General features: G+C 37.8%; 1 protein-coding gene across 1 annotated transcript; it reads right to left on the bottom strand.

The window, feature by feature from the left end:
- Positions 1-7,615: 7,615 nt before the first annotated feature.
- LOC127570801 (interferon regulatory factor 4-like) lies at positions 7,616-16,478 on the bottom strand. The gene is made up of 9 exons (XM_052016636.1): positions 16,347-16,478; positions 15,709-15,911; positions 13,910-14,096; positions 13,626-13,711; positions 13,386-13,521; positions 12,582-12,689; positions 10,393-10,755; positions 9,879-9,994; positions 7,616-8,289 (listed from the first exon to the last, which is right to left on the bottom strand). Exons 2-9 carry the CDS (start codon positions 15,907-15,909, stop codon positions 8,149-8,151), a joined length of 1,338 nt encoding a protein of 445 aa, XP_051872596.1. The 5' UTR covers positions 15,910-15,911; positions 16,347-16,478; the 3' UTR covers positions 7,616-8,148.
- Positions 16,479-17,878: the final 1,400 nt, after the last annotated feature.

The raw sequence follows: 17,878 nt of genomic DNA, 5'->3' as shown, positions 1-17,878 counted from the left end.
GATACAGGTCTAATGCAGGCAAATAGGATTAATGTAGATAGGCATCATAGTTGACATGGACAAGATGGGCCATAAGGGCCTGTTTCTATTGCTATGATTCTATGATTTTACCTGCTGTTCTTCTTGGTGGTCACTCATCGACTTTCTGCCTGGTTGTGGTAAATCTAAATATCACTCACTAAATATCTATCCACTGTCCTCAGCATTGTGGATGCTCTACAGTGACTCTGTCCACAGGTCCATGTGTGGTATGCTCCGGATCAGGAGCCTCAGCAGGTGAACTGAATGTGTACACCTGGCACTCTTTTTAAACCTATCCTCCATGCTCTGTTCTTTCCTAGGTACTCGCTCTCACTTCTTGCACACCTGGTCACCAGGGACACTGGAAGTGGGTGGACTGGAAATGTCCCTGACTTCCCACATTTTGCAGGAGGAATATGCCGTGGCCCTGACTTCTACTGCCATACCTTTGGATCACCACTGAGTTACCTCTTATCATTCAGAGTACTATGCCAATGACTTAAAGACTAACAACTGCACTAGTGACCTTTCTCCGATTTTAAACACTAACAACTATAATCTATGCTGACACAAACAACTATAACACTAACAACTATAATCCCCTCCCCACCTCACTCCCCTGTTCCCTTCTCCACCATCCTCCTATCAGATTCCATCATCTTCAGCTCTTTGTCACTTCCACCTATCACCTCCCAGCTTCTGACATCATTCCCATTCTCCCCCCCGCCTTCATCTGCCTATCACCACCTGACCTGGTTCCACCTATCACCTGCCAGCTGTTGCTTCACCCTTTCTTTCCACCTGTTTATACCAGCTTCTTCCCTCTTTCTTTCCAGTCCAGATGAAGGGTCTTGACCTCAAGCGTCGACTGTCCATTTCCTTCCGTTGATGCTGCCTGACCCGCCTCCAGTGCTTTGTGTGTTGCTCCAAACTCCAGCATCTGCAATCGTTTGTGTCTCAACTATAATCTAAAGTTCCAAAAGGAGATAAAGAAGGAGGAAAATACCACCTGATTGGAAATCACCAAATAGTTGCCACATATCACTTTTTGGCTAGTGATATCACTCCGAGACCTGCAAGTATTCTCGTGAGGTAAAATGACTGTGTATGTATGGCACTTTTTTTAAACTCTTCCTGCGTGGTCTGTTCTTTCCTAGGAACAAGCTCTCATTGTTCCTGCTCTCTACAAGCAGCTGAAGCTTAATGTTCTGTTTAAACTTTTCCTGTGGAGCTCTGTTCCCTCCCAGGTACTCCCTCACCACTCCCAATCTATGCTTTAGTTGAAATGATCAGCGCACAAATTTCAGGTTTTCTTTGCAGATGAATAACCAGACATACATTGTTAGTGTGATGTCCATACATAAGCATTATATTTAAATAGAATATTTTGCAATCCCATGAATTCTTGGATAGAAATTTGGTTTTCAAAAAATTTAAAATTGGCTTGATCTTTCTCATCTCTTCAAAATGTCTGATGTTTTCTATGTTGATAGATGTGGAGTTACCATAGAGTTAGATACTGCTCTGAGAGTGAGATTGCACTGATCAATGGATTTAGGGAGAAAGCAGGAACAGGACACTGAAAGTGGATAATCAGCCATGATTATATTGAATGGCGGAACAGGTTGGAAGGGACAAATGACCTACTTCTGCTCCTATTCGCTATCCTTCCAGCTAAAATGGGTGTGTTTTACATGCAGGAAATCTTCTAAATTAGAAGGTTTATTTATTTATCTATTTGCCTGTGAGGCCAAAGAAAATATTAATATGGCTAAATTGTAAGAGCTCTGAGAGCAAGTAATAGGATTGTGATCTGCACTTGTTAATTGCAATGTGGACATTATGCCAACAAGCTGCAGATAGTATAAATGTGCATCCTTCACTTCAACCTCTTTCACTTTTTTTCCTTTTACATACTTAACAAATGTAATCTGGCCAGACTTTGGTGAAATAACGTGATAATAAAATTGCATCATTACTTGATTCCCACCAGCTCAATTTAGAGGATAGAAACATGATGAGTGGATAAGGGTAATGTAGGAGCCCGCTCATTGTGAGGCAGCAATGTATGTAGGCTTCTCTGACGGATGATGACTTCAAATGTTAAGCTGATGGAAGCAAATTGATGGGTAGGCATAGCAAAACACTTGGTGCATTGTAAGGCAGTCAGAAAGCCTGTGTTCAATGTCACCATGGATGGAGGAGTGTAGAATCAGTCTGTATGCAGGGCATTAAGGTTGGAGTGTTTGTCTGCTTCAATTACCAGCTTTCATTGAGGACTTAAAGTGCAGATGATTCACATATTGTTCCTTGTAGAAGTTCATGATGGAGAATTGGCACCTTAGTACCCTAGAAGAATCTTATTCTATCCTATGTGGCTTCTGTTCCTACTTCTTACCATGCTGTATTCCAGAACAAAAGTGCACCTACGTCTGGGAATAATTGGTTTGCACAGATGATTTGAAGTCAGTAAAATGTCCTGTAAGCATCTGTCACCTATTACAATGAAAATTGCCATACATTGGTAGAGTCATATCAACAATCAGAAGGAATCAAGGATCAAGCTTTTTGAGGTTTTTAATCCCTTAAAAAGCACTGGTAGTGGGTCCTTTCTTTGCTTTTACAGGTGTTTGGCTCTTTGGATAAGAGAGGTTGTAGATTGGAATATTAAGCCCTGATAAGGCAGCATTGGCATCAAATCAGTTTTGCATGGTGATTCATGTTATGATCTGCATACTCTGTATGCTTATGGAGGAAGTTATCTGCCTTTACTCGAATGGCAACCAGCGAGATTCATAGCAGAATATTGCATGCACATCACAGGCATTTTAGCCTCAAAGTGGCATCCGTTATGCCCAAGCGTATGTGCTACCAACCCCAAATTTGGCCCCTAGTTTTCTCCAGGAACCCATCTAAACTCATGAACTTGGCAGTCTCTTACATATTCTCATCAGTTTCATTTTGTGAAGATTCACAAGTATCCTTCCCTCAACCTTTCCAGCAACATATGAAACAGTTTAATGCAAAGTTTAAGGCCTGCCATAGATGAAACTGCCTGGTGCCAATATGAAAAATATTGGTGTGAAATTCCCATTTGTCCAAGAGAATGACTGCAGCTACAGACTGAAAAGTTTATAAAATCATTTGGGATGACAAATGATTTGATGCCATGTTCTAAAGTACCAAGCAGGTAATTTTCGATTTACAGCAATTATATGATCACAAGAAAGATTCTGGGTGTAGAGGCTCTTTCATCCTTTAGACTGTTACAGACAGATTTCTCTAGGCTACAAGTATTATACCCAAATCATGAGGAAATTCCATTATTGCAAGTATGAAAAAAAATAGTAAATATCTTCACTGGCCCAGTCAAAAATTAAATAACAATTTCAATGCATTTCTTTCTAAGTAACAAAAGCAGGGTTAGCCAATAGTGATCAGACTCCTTGATGCAGAATTGTCTGAATGTAACACAAACCCTCTCTCATAAACAATGGACGTTGGTTCACTTACTTGAAGTCTGCTTTCTTTCCAATTTTCTCTCTGCTTCCCTGCCTCTCAAGTGTTGCCTCATACCAACAATATCTTGATCAAGTGACCATTGTTCATGTGAGCCTAAACAATGTGTGATGACCATCTAATCATTCCATAAAGCTGTACCTATCCTGTCCACAAACATGGCCTTTCAAAGGAAGGTCTAAAGTCAGAATCTCAACTGACTTTACCTCAGGAGAAGAAAGGTGCTGAGACATATTAGACATTTCCCTCCAACAATTTTGTCTGTTAAACTGCCTCCTTGCACTACTTTCAGATTGTGGTTGGGCCTTTCCCTTGTATTTTAGGTGGTGCAAGCAATTCAAGCCTTTAACCTTTCAAGATGTAGGGTAAGTGCTGTGTAATGACTTGAAAGAGGCCTTGAATATACAGCTGATTCTGTTACCTTCCTTCCTGTGTACAAATCAATTATTTTTCACTGCAAAATATATAAGTCTTTGAACATTTTAACATTACACAGAGACATACTCAGGCCTAAGCAAACACCCTGCCGTCTTGGTGCTAAGAGGATGCATAGTGGTTACAGCTCTGCAAAGAGAAAAAAAGTTAAAAGTAACCAAGTAAGTCCCTACTTCAACAAAATATTGAAAACCACTGTTACAAAAAAACCGGTCGATGTCGGATGTGGAGATTGGGGCCAATATAAAAGAGACGTTACTACTGTTAATTTTGTGAATGGTGGAAGCTTCCTGTTCTCTGCAATGTACGTACAGGATGTGTATGGTGTTTCCCCACCTCCACTGGCTCCTACATGTAATGATGTAAACATCGTCTCTGAGAACTAAGTTATCAAAGGGCATGAAAACCTCTATCCTGTTTTCCTATATGTTAAAATATACCCTATCGTGTAATAACATTTGTGGTTAGGGTTTATCGTAAATTGCACCAGTTCAGTGTGATCAGGGAGTTGATCAAATTTCCATTTTGAAAAGGAAAAATTTGGAGAGAACAACAGAGTATAATAACAAAGTTTGTTAATTCCCAATGATTCCACTTGTAAAATTACACAACACATACAAATACACAGTTAATTAAACCTCATTTTCCTTTTAGGGGGCGTATCATTATCATGCTATTCTAAAAAAATAGTATTATAAAATTAATACACCTTTTCATTTCAATCATATCAAAACCATCCATCTGTAGAATTAAACATTATAGGAATTGCTAAAAGAACTGTCATTCAAAATGTAATTTGAACATTTAATTTGATAAATAGAAGCAAAGGTAATTGTTTAAAATCCTCGATGTCATTGTAGGCAGAAGGGCCTGTTCCTGTGTTGTACTTTTCTATGTAACATAATCCTGTGGAGAATAAGTATTTATAGTTCTTTACATTCTTAATGTGCACCATTCTAAAATACAAAATCAGAACATTATTGAAGTGGCTCAGATAAGCAACTTATTAGGTATTCGGGAATGTAAATTGGTCAAATGGTTTAACTGCAGGGTAGAACAAGTAGTTTAAATCGTCTATTAATTACCGTCAAGCATGCCGAGGTTTACCTAACATAGGATCCTGGCTTGCTACTTTGATGATAACATGAATCAGTGTTTCTAGGAGTCTCTGCACAAGGTGATGTTTTAAAGGTGCACTGGAATGAAGTGTGCCCTGCTTGTTAAATCAAAGCTTCTTACATAGAAGTTGAGATAACTTGCAGCAGTACTAAAAATGCCAGCACAAAAATATAACATGAAAGCAATGTAGTTCAGTTATCTACTATATCCATTGTGCACAGTTTCACTTAGGAAATGTGCTAATTTTTATTCCCTTCTAGCTTTGCTCCATGTGGAAGCAGAGATTTGTCCGTACCTTTTTGAATACTTCCTTGCAAAAAGAAGCAGTTTATTTTATATATTAACATTAAGGTAACAATATACTGAGAAATAGAACCTGGTTGGGGGAGTGGAGAGAGGCTTTACTCATATTTTCTGAACAATGAGTGCTTGATGCTGACAGAGGAGTGGGAGGGGAATAAATGCCTTTGTGTTTCTGCAGTTGGATACACATTTACATGTACATTGGTAGGATTTACAAATTCATCTTCTCAAGAGAATATGTATTCTATAATTTTCCTGAAAATCTTGAGATGAAATTCCATTAAATGTGATAATCCCTGCAATTAGTTGCAAAATTACATTTTCTACATTTCAAACAAATCAAAAATTTTAGAAGCCACAAGTTTTAAATAAGAGTAGAGGATTTGACTTTAACTTAATTATGGTTTTTCAATATACGGAAGGCATTTAGTGTTTTTATTTTGTTTTTGCTCTCAGGAACATTGGCTTAATGGAAAGGAGAAAATCTTAGACCAAAACAATTATAAAGAAGGGATGTTTCCAAAGATCATTCTAATTTATTGATAACATCACTGCATCTATGATCTATCCACTTTCAGCTACTTACCCTTACCTTTGAAGGAACCTATGGCCCTGCCAACAGATCTCAAATGCTTCAGTACATATGTACTAGGACAGACTAGTTTATTGCAAAACAAAGTCCTTTCCTTTAACTTTGAATTTAAATAATAGGTAATACATAAGTGCAAGGAGGTCCACCTACCAAATATCTTGCTGTGTAATCTTTTACATATTACTGTAGACTTATGACATATGACAATTAAAATTGTCTTTAATCAATGGGGCCCTTGGAGTAGAAACGTATCTTGACTGATGGAGCTGTATTTAAACAGACATTTCAGATGTAACTCGATTGACCAAAATAGAACTGAATATGAGTGGTAATACATAAAAGGGTGGCTAATCCAAAATGGTGTTTTGTGCAACCATTTGGTAGATTGGCCTTCGCAATCAAACTGATTGGATGGCTACCTGGCTCAGCTAAATACTATAAACAAGCTCAGAGATGATTTTGTATTTTTTTTAAAGAACAGCTTTATCTTTTCAATTGCACCTTGGTAATCACTGTTAAATTGTGGAAAGTGTAGAGTTAGCTCCATGGCCAAAATTTTCCTTTCAAAATAATGATGAGGCTGAATAGTACATGCTGTTATTTAGGCACAAATGGTACAGCAACTTCAAGTGAGGGGAAGATGCACAATCAATTGTGTTGCTTTGTGAAAGCAGCATCTTCCTAACATTGAATGGAGTAATGTTGGTTTATTTGTGTTGTAAATATAAACTAAGTTCACAACAGAAAGCCAAATCTTGTCTATTCTAGTCCTAGAATCCACTTACTACACAGTCTCTGGAATTTAAGATTAACCATTAAATGTGTGAAGTATCATTTTGCTTTATCTTATTCTAAATCTATTTTTCCATTCTCTCTCTTTATACATATTTCTTTCTCAAGTAACTTTATAATCCTTCAATCTGACTGTGTGTCAATCTGCAATAGTAAGTTTGACACCAATGCAAACCAAAGAAGCGATATAATGGTTGCACTAAATTAAGAGTATTTAGGGAAGGCAGCAATGCTTTAAGAACTATTAATCATTGTTCAGTGAAGTTACCCTATCTAATGCAATTAATTATAAACTTTGGTAAACATTAAATTCAAGAGCAACAATAAACATATTGACACAAAACTGATCCTACTGTCAATTTAATTGTATTCCCTTGTTCTAACCTTTCCATAAAGATGAAAATAAAACAATCCTGGGAGACTACAATTTAAATGCAATTATATATTTGCCATCTTAATGCTTATTTGCTCAGCAGATCATAATGCAATTAAGATCTTTTGCAAATGAGCAGTGTGTACCAGGAAGAAACAGATTGAGTATATCATGCCTGGAATTGCCCCTGTGACTAAATAACAGCTGGTAAACATGGGACTGAAAGGTCATTTGACTAACATGAAAACAGGAACCCTTGGAATAGTGGCCTGATGTTAATTTTAACTACTATCTTGGCAGTAATTATAATTTGTTATTAACTATTGTGACAGAATTCAGAACAGTGAGTAATCATATATTTCTTTGGCTTTTCAAGAAGCTTGCCCATAATTGTGTTTAACAGATTTGAAGTTAAAATGAATAACAAATATACCAACTGTTAAGATGCTCACCTCAGAATATACTTGTCAAAAGCTTTATTTTTATTAGAAAAAAATCTGTTTAACAGCTTAGAAAATTAAACATATATTGAAACATTTCTGAGAAATTTGAATTGCATGCTAATTTGGGATATTATATCCCAGAAGTCTCTTCCACATCTCAGATGTAAAATTGCAAACGGTATGAACTTCCCTGAGAATCACAACTCCAAAATAAATACATTTACCTGCAAGAATAGCACTGGATAGCACAAAGTGCTCTGATAAAAACTAGCCAAATTCATCGGTTTTCATTCCTAAACAGTAAAATGACCACAGCAATCATCTCTTGGGAGTCTATGTCACAGTGATTCATCACTCAATGTAATATTGACAGGACAGTGCTTTGACATTCTTCAGCAGCTGACTGAGTTTCTCCTGGTATCCATGCTTTCGCAGGGTGACAGAATACAAAAGGGGATAATTCTCTTTATTGAAATGGCAGAAGTTGTTGGATTTGTGGTTTTCCTTAGTCATCTTGAGTATCATAATTAAATCAATGGGTCTTCAAACTTTCAGTCTTGGATTGAATGTCGAATAGATCTATGATAATCCTCTGCACTGTTCACATGATCAGGCATTTCAAACCCTCTGAGCAGATGTCCACTGTTCTGCTGAGTGAAGTAATAAAGCTGCTTGGCAAACACTGGCTCGATCTAAAGACAAGTGAAAAGTACATTTTACTTAAAGAAAGCTTATATTTTGCTTTAATTTGCTTGTCAATCTAAACTGCACAACATTCACTAAAATTGTAATCACAAGTTGAAACAGAAATCCCACAATCATTTAAAACAGCTTAAACCATAAAAACATTTTGCAGAACTGCCCCAAGTATTTCTCTTTGCTCTAGAGCTGCTCTAAGAAATACAAACCAAAATAGGGTCACAGTGGGAGGATGTTCTCACCACATGGCAGATAAATTGACAGAATGTCATACGTGGGATGGCTTGAGGATACTTGGTGAAAGGTGATCCAGGAAGAATTTCAAAAAATGGAAGATAACACATATGCCATTTATGAATGGTTATGCTTTCTTTGTTGATATTGTGAAGTATGATAGAACTCTGGGCTTCTCACAATTTGTGTTGTACCTGATTGATCTTAAATACAACTAAATTAGGATTTGGCATCATAAGAATAGAACAGTGGACCACCAATAACTGGCACAATCCAGATCAGGATTATTCTCTCACATGATTGATTTTCCAATCTCAGTCATTGTTTGGGAAAGGTGTTTCCAATAAGAACAAGCATTTCCCTAAATTACTGTGGCTAGCAAACAGTGGAATGGCTTCACCTGAACCTCTCACATACTTTTGATTAGCCAGCTAAAAATGGTGCTGGGTGATCTGCATCAGATGCATGATGAGAAGGGGGAGAAAATGGTGGAGGTTTCATCATGGGGGCGAGGAGGGTACATACTAACCGACAATATTGACACAATGAGAGCTATGCACCCCAATAAAGATTAGACACCCAACTGTCTTGACCTGCTCTTTATTAAAAGACACCAGATAGATTCAATTTTAGCTGTCTTTACATATTTGTGCAAGATGTGAAAAATCAGAAGTGTAGTTAAGACTAGGAAAATATTGAAGATAATATTTTGTGTTCTCTCCAACATTTTACAAATCGTAGGGATGTGTATTATTGATGCTTTTTCCACACTACAAAATCCCCTGGGGAAAAATTGTCAACTTAATATTTGATCTAAAATCAGACATTTTTCCCCAGAGGTTCCAGCAGCTAACAGTTGACCAGGTTTTGCACATCTTTAGAATAGAAAATTGTGCTACCTGCTTTCACTTCAGAGGCCAGGTTCTGTGGGGGAGGAGGGAGAGATGGGTGAAGTTAACAGAATTGACAAAGACCTTTAGTGTGGGTAAATGGGCATGTAAGAATAAGTTGCAATGCCACATGGAAATAAGGAGAAGGAGAATGGGACAGAAGGGACTGTTCTACTAGAAGCCAGCATTAGCTCCAATGGGCTAAATAACCTCTTTCTGCATCCCAGTAATAAGAACAAGCTAATGTTTCAAATAAAAAAATGAAAGAAAAAGCAATAATAATGATTGCAAATTTGAGTTTGAAATTGACTGGGTATCAATCATAAACTCACACTGAGAATGGAGTGTGTATTTAAACTGATTACAAGTACTCTGGTTCTCATTCCAGAAATTGTCAGGATGAAAAAGTCTAAATGTATATACTTTTTCCTCACACCATACAGTTATTGTGAACTTACATGTGCTGTGATAAGTTTTCGCGATCTTTGTGGATCAGGAAATTCTTCTCCAAAACAAAATACAATTTGGTATCTTGGCATGAATGTACGCCCATGATTTGCACAGCTTTGCAGCTCTGAAGGCAACATAAAAAAAGTCTGTTACAGTTCATCTACCTTAAACAATTTAGTTCAAACACAAGGAAATGCCTGGCTGTTCAAATATCTACTTTCTCCAAATTAGTACAATTAAGAATGATGAGTCAGTAATCTATCTCATAAGTAATCTTCAGTTGCTGTATTCTAATTGCAAATTGAATACTCCTAGTACTTTTAAATTTGGGCTTCAATAGTCTACAAGGTTAGATGATTGTATATACTGTGGCATCTATTAACTAAACTTTCTCTGTTCACATTCATATTCACATTAATGATTGAATGAGTTTACAAAAGAAAATATTATCAGAAAATGTCCATATTTTTAGGATATATAATAGAAATATATTTACAGATTAATAAAACCAAAATTAAATACCTATTAGAAACTGTTGTGTGTCAAACAGTTTTGTGACTTGGTCTCTCTCCAGCTTGTTGGGCCTGTCACTGTATGGTGCTAAAGGTCCTTCCCAGTAGATTCTGCTCTGACACAATCGTTTGGCATAGAGACCATCAGGTGCCATCCACAGCAGGACTCCCTTCTCCAAGTGATTGAGAAGCTTGTCAATACCCTTGCGCTGTGCATTGCTGTCTGGATAAGGAAACAGCACCTGATCTATGTTGCTAGCTGCAAATGGCTTATCATCATGGACATGGGCTATTCTACAACCTTCAGGGCTTGTAGTTGTCACATCTCTCACCAGGGTATCTCGATAATACAAACAAATTTGTAGCCGACAGTCTGTAAAAGCAAATCAAATTGTCGTTTTCAGTATATCAGCAAGCTGAAAGTCATTGACATAATTCTCAGTAAATAAAATAAAAATGGAATTGCAAGATGTTTGGGCTATTCCATTGTCAGGTCCAAATATTCTTTCCAAACAAACTGACTGAATCAATCAGTTAACATAAATATGCAGCTTCTTTAAGGCCAAGTGATGGCAAGTAGATTTTCTGAGTTCATAAGGCAGAACTCACATTCTGAAATTGAGAAGATCTTGGTAACATCTAATATCAGCATAGCCACTCTTGGACATGAGCAGATTAGGACTACAGTTGTGATTCAAGGAGTCCAAATTTGGACTTCCAATTCCGTAGTTACATTTGGCAGGTTCTGACATCACTTGTCTTCCTCATGGTCATCTTGTATTTTTTCCTCTTTCTCTTAAGTTTTCTTTCTTCCCTTTTTCTTATTTTCCCTCATTTTTTAAGTGGGCTGTTTACTCACAACACTTGATTTTAATAACATCTTGATGTTTTCATTGAATTTTCAATTTCTTGTCTTCATTCATGAATTAAATTATTCTTCCCTTCTTCTTTTATCTTCTATGTTTTTTTTCTTCAGGCCAATCATACGGCCAAGGTTGGGGAAGGGAGGGATAGTCAGGGGACTGGAGTTGGCTGAAATGTAGTCTTAGAAATACCAGGCAGGATCAGGGGTCACAGTTGTCCAATTTAGAAATCCTTCATCCCTTTTTCTGCACCCAACTGAAGAGTCTGCCATCCACTGTATGGTTGGACGCATGGCTAGATTTAACAGTGGACACAAGGTCAGTGGCTATATTGTCATTTGTCTGACTATGCTGATCCATATTTAAAATTAACAATGGCCAAAATGAAATGCAATTAACTACAGGTGAAGCAATAGAGAGAATCATTGTACCAATGAAGCAAGAAGAAAACTAGGAAGCCAGTCAAATTAATTATGAGAAGTGCTCAGTTGTTGTATGGGATTAAGCAAACTATATTTAGTTAACAAACTTAAAATTGAATATGATGAATATCAAAGGAATATCTGCTGCTGATGAAAAAGCCATCCCCCAGATTTTACAACCAATAACCCAAATCCCATGCTAATAAAAAGGTAGGTGATAAACAATCAAGAAAAAGCAAGAAATATGTTAAATTGCTTAAATATCAAATTTGCTGTTAATCCACAAATTTGTTCCCTACCATGACAATGCAACCACAGGAGTCCACCAAAATATATGAATTCAGGTAATAACTTCTTTAAAGAGGCATTAAAAAATTGCAATGTGCTTCACAAAATTATTATCAAGCAAGATCTGACACAGGGCCATACAAGCAAATGTAATGACAATAGATTTTAAGAGATGTTCTACAGAGGAAAGAAAGAGTTAGAGAAGTGGAGAGGTATAAAGAGGAAATCTCAGAGATTAGGAACAAAGCATTTGAAGGAATAGACACCAACTATGAAGCAAGTGGCTAGAAGTGTAGGAAAGCAGATCTTGGAGGTCTGACAGAGTGGAGAAGATTACAGAGATAAGTGGGAGGCTGTGAACAGATTTGAAAAGGAGAAAGAAAGAGCCACTCTGAAAACCAGTGTGAAACAATGTGCCTTGGGATGCAAGTTAAATGTACTTGGAATGACTTAGAATATGGACAGAAGAGAGTTTTAGATAAGATTATTTATGGAGAGTGGAAGATAGAAGGTAACCAGAAAAATATTGAAAAAGAGCTGAAGAAGTTACAAGGCATAGATAAATACTTTTGTGTTGCTCATAGATAAGTACTGCTGCTTTGCAAATACTAGATGTGTGGACTTACCCGAAAGGGCCAGTGCTTCACCAGATCTCATACTAGCTTCAATGGGAATACCAGGTGCTTGTGACTCAGCAGGTGCACAAGCATAAAATGACCCAGTTACCTGATAACCTGTAATAGAGAATAAAATGAAATGACGTGCTGGTTTAAAACTAATGTTACAAATTAAGTCCATAACATGATCACCCTTAATAATCTCTTAGGAAGATGCAACACCCATATTAGCTAATTGACATTAGCACCTGCATGTAATTTAACAGACTTCAATCTGTTTTGACATGGAATTGATTTGTTAGCAATACAATTGACATGAAGATTAAATCCTTTTTTGTTTCAATGAATGAAATACTTTAACACAGTCCTTCTGTAAGTGAGATTTGTATATTTTTATGTGGCAAGATACTTTTACATAATTTGATTCTAATTTGACTATGTTGAGATTAGTGAATAATTTATTAAAGCTATTCATGGTCATGCCCAAATCTGTGCCTTAGTTCCCCTCTCTTTTGCTCCTTCTGGTATTATTAAGACTGGAATATTGCATGGATGCAATGATGTAATACTTTAGAAAATAATTTAGAAGCAAAGTTTCAAGTCAAATTGCATCAGCATGAGCTTTCCTTTGTAGCTTTGAGTGCATTGCTCTCAGGATGAAGTTTAAAATATCTTCTACATTTAGGACTGGTAATATCCAAGTTATTCTATGATGAAAGAAAGAGACACTTTCCCCTTTTAATAGATAATATAACTATGCCTCATGCACTCAGTTGTCTTCCACTACACCGGCCATTATCTGAGAAGTCCTACCATTTTCACAACCAGGTCCTTGCCAATGATGATTTCGTGGAGCAAATGGCACTGGTGAGCATTGATAGGAGAGTTCTGGATGTGGCTGTTCAAATTCTCTCCAGCTGCGTTCATGTGGTACAATGTAGTTTGGTAGCTGAAAGCAAAAACAAAATACTAATTATTTTTCCAACTTTATTGCACTAAGAATTATGGTATTCACTGCCAGTTGAAATGCATCAGCTCTAGGGTCTCACTTACCTGAGGTGGCATAGATGGATATGAAGTGTAAGAATGATGATTGACTAGTATCTGTTGATCTTCCATGCTTACTTGTTTTGATCCTCCTTACAACAAAAAGACAAGATGATAGTGTGAGTGAGGTATTTTGAATGTGTACAGATTTAAAGATTACTTTAATCTTGAAGCCACCATATCGAGAGATATTATGATTCAAACTGTTCCGTTTTTAACCCTCCCCATTCTAGTTTACTCAAGAAATAAAAGTTTACCAAATGAAGCAATCACTTAGAGTGATCAAATACCTTTTTTGGCCCCTTCTGGTATAATTTTGTACACTTTGTATGGGTCTGAAATATCAAGTTGACTCCGGTCAACCAACTCATCAAAATCATTGCTCTTATTTAAGGCACATCGTAGTCTAGTTTTCCATGTTGGTGGATCTGGTTTGTCAATTCCTTCACGGAACTTGCCTTTGAAAAGTGCCCAAGCCTAGGGAGAAAAAAGTATTTCACAATAAGTTCAGCAAGTCTCCAATACTTACTCCATACTGTAAAATTACTGTGTAATATGTTGGGAATCTGGATGTACATATGAGGAATAACAAACAAGCTAAACATAATACATTTTATTCACATTAGAACCTTGAAGACTTAAACTACCTCAGAGTACCCAAAACTATTAAGACTAAGAATATATGAAGTAGTTAAAAAAAGCTGTATAATGTAAATTTTCATGAAAAATTACTCCTTTCATTGTCCTATTCCCTCCTGTATCCTAACAGAAAAGGGCTAAATTTAAGCTCTACCAGTTAATCTCTGCTGTCCAGTTAAATCATTACTTATAATTTCTTGTCTGCAACAAATGTGAGATTAAAAATGGTTTGCTTATTCCAAAGGGAAAAAAAACTATTAATGTTCTTTGCAAACAAACCTGAGATCACCACCCTAATAGTATAATACTGCAACCAGAACATTAAGGGAAAGTACATATTCTAATTCACTATGACTTGTCATTTAGCATTGGTCAAACTAGTAGTATACTTGAGCAAAATCGTAGTGAAGCATAGCCATTTTACTGAAAAGAAACCTTTTCCAATAGTACATCTGAACTACTTAAGGTAATAAAATTCCATTTATATACACCATGAGTGTATGCATATGCTGCACAATTATCTTTTTAGGTGGTGTACTTTTCTGAAAGCTAAACTTTTTTTCTTGTCACCCAGTTTGCAAGAAACTAATAATGACCTATACGAGTAACTCATATCCAGCATGGGTATGTGCAGTGAGTCACATCAGCGACATATTTTATATTGACTGGTTAGCGACTTGAGAAATTGAACAATTTCTTGGCAATAAGTGATGCAATTTCCCTGAAGCAAAAGAACAAACTCTATTGGTGTCGCTGTCCAATTTTACTAACATTAGACCACAATTATTCATGCACACCTACACATAAATCAGTTTTCCTGAAATACAGGCAGTGCTGTGCAAGTCAGAGTGTAATAGAAAGCAACTCTTGCTGAGTTGTGGTCCATGTACTCCAACCAGTGCGGGTGGTGCTCGCATGCGGGAAATTGTCCCACAGCACAATATCTCCATCATATCCAACTGCGGTGCACCAGGCTACAGTAACAGACTCGCTGCAAATAGCTAACTTACGAGAATTTCCACACATCAAGTGCCTGAGAAACTCTCATCCCCAGTCCTTTTGAGGAGTTTGATATGGGCAAGGTCACATGACGGGAGTGAAAATAAAAACTCGGGAATAGCAGCCACCGTGCAGGCGCGGGAATGCTGCCAATGCCCTCCCAAGTGAGCTGCGAATGAACGGGCGGGACAAATTGAACAGAGCTTGGGGGCGACAGTGAAAACACTTCAGCCCACGGTTACTGGGAATTGGCAGCGGGCTGTCACACGCGAGCCGCATTGGAAAAGAAGAGGAAAGGCTCAGAAGTAAAATAAAACAAGGCGGTACGGAAACTAAATAAAACAAAAGAGGAAATTAACACCTTCCCCCATGAGAGCGAAACACTTGTCAGAAGTACAGCAATCGAAGAAACAAGCGACAAACCAAGTGAGGTGAGAGAAAGTGCTTCTACCTTGAAAAGCGCCGCGTCCTCGTCTCGGTTATAATCCTGTTTGCCAGCATGTTTCCAAGGAATCCGAAAAATCGTCTTGTCTTCGTTCTCCCAGACCAGACCGGGATATTTACCACTGTCAATCTGGTCGATCAACCATTGGCGAAGTTTGCCGTTTCCGGAAGTCACTGGAGCCATGTTGCACTCTGAATCCATATTCATTTCTATTGAATACAATGTGAGTGTGTGAAAGAGTGCATAAAGAAAAAGTGCATGCAGCTGAAACGGTGGGCTAAAGATTTACGGCTTGCTGTTAGCAATTACTCGGGGAAAGGGATGCGAGCTCTGGGACAAACTGTCCCCGGCATGCAGAGCTTCGGAAATCACTTGGGCTCCTGGGCAGTTTCACTCAGCATTCACCAGCAAGAAGCACAAATAATACACTAAAAGTTGAACCACAATTAAAATATGCAGCCATTACACGCAAAGCCAGGCTCTGTCATCCCGGTAAGGGCACAATTTTAAAAATCAGCGTTTAAAATTTGTGGCCAGCTGCTTTTACAGATTGAGTCATCTAATCAGTGTCTTATAATGAAAGTCTATAATGATTCAAAACAAGTCGCCAACAAAGTGGCAGGATAAAGTACCAGTTATCTTACCTTACGCGTGATGTCTAACTTCTATTTGTTTAACGTTTGTTGACTAGTTACGATGTAGCAGATCTACTGGGCACTAAACGTGAAAGGAACGTTCCCTTATATTCAAACCCTGGGTGGAAGGCGGGGCTCTCGTTGCATGTCAATCACACCCTGACCTCTGTTTTTGCAGAAGTGTCGGAAGGGGGGAAAAAACCCAGCGACGCACAACAAGTACGAAACATTTACCAACGTGTTTGTTTACCAGAAGAATTCACAAATTGGCATTTAAAGAAATTCAGACCCTTAGATCGGAGCAGGTGATAAATGGTAAATTAATCTGAACATAGAATGGAAAATCAACTGGCGAAAACACTTCCTTGGGACTCAGAGCAAGCAGCAGCGTAGTCGCACACACTTTGAATCTTTTTATTTGGCTCTCATTTATACATAACGTGATTTGTTTAAAATTGAAAAATTCGCCATACCCTCTAAAATTGAAGAGAAGGGACCGAACGCGACCTGACAATGTCTTAAACATTCCTGAAATGTTCCGGATTTTCTCTCAAAGTAGTTATTTATCTATTCTATCACTGCACATTTCTTACTTTACTACTGTAGGGCAATATCCGCCGTGACATATTTCAGCGCAATAGTTGTTAAATCATTTGTTGCAGCTAAGCCCTAATTATTTCTGATCCACTTTTCGATTGTTTAACTGAACAGAGACGTGGGATGGGACCAGGTTAGTTCCCCTGTCTGAAGTTAGTTGATGTCAGTCAGGATATAGCACTGACACTGTTATAGCATCAGCACTCAGGGATTTGGAGAGGGAAATCAGACCAAGTCGCATTTCTGCCTCAGCGTGGACCTGGATGGAGGACCAGACTCGGCTGTACTGCTTCGCATTGCCAAGCAATATTCCAATGATTGTTGTCAATGTGATGATGGTCACTTGACCGAAATATAACTGGGCATGCAACATGTCTCAGCAGCGAGAGAAAAGGGGGCGAAGAAGCGGGTTAAAGAACATCATAATTCTGTTCGAGCGTAAACATTTATATCAGCCTATATTTGCCTAATGGGGTACTTCTGGCATATGACTGCGAAGTTTAGTTGTTTCAGGCCAATATATAAACTGCTTCTGCTTTATCGCTCTAGACATGTGCATTTACATTAAAAACACGGTGTAACCACTTGTTTATTGGTTTTCAATTGCATTATTACTAATTTAGTACCGCCATCTCCTGGGCACCTCTTCACTAGTGTAATTATTAATGTCACCTTCCGCAAAACATTGAAACACACTTGCACTCCAAAAGCTAAACAAAACGTCTGGAGTGGCCGCAGTGTACCATTCCTATTCAGTCACAAATCGACCTCAGTCCTTGGAGGAATACAAGCGGGAAATATTAAAAAAACATGAAGTTCTCGCGTTGGCTTCTCAAATGGTTATAGGGAAGAACATTTTTGACATTAGAAATTCCAAGCATGGATGTTAATATGTGGTTTCCATCATCATTTTACGTGTCTCAAACTCTGCTGGTTTTTGTTAA

Source organism: Pristis pectinata, chromosome 5, assembly GCF_009764475.1.
Source record: "Pristis pectinata isolate sPriPec2 chromosome 5, sPriPec2.1.pri, whole genome shotgun sequence".
Lineage (NCBI taxonomy): Eukaryota > Metazoa > Chordata > Chondrichthyes > Rhinopristiformes > Pristidae > Pristis > Pristis pectinata.
Note: the sequence above shows the minus strand (reverse complement) of the source record. Positions and strands in the feature narration are given on the sequence as shown.

Coding starts and splice junctions, on each gene's coding strand:
- LOC127570801 (XM_052016636.1), bottom strand. CDS start 15,909: ATGAATATGGATTCAGAGTGCAACATGGCTCCAGTGACTTCCGGAAAC. Junction 14,097..15,708: donor AGGACGCGGCGCTTTTCAAG/GTAGAAGCACTT, acceptor TTTTCTCCCTAG/GCTTGGGCACTTTTCAAAGG. Junction 9,995..10,392: donor CACACAACAGTTTCTAATAG/GTATTTAATTTT, acceptor TGTTGCCTTCAG/AGCTGCAAAGCTGTGCAAAT.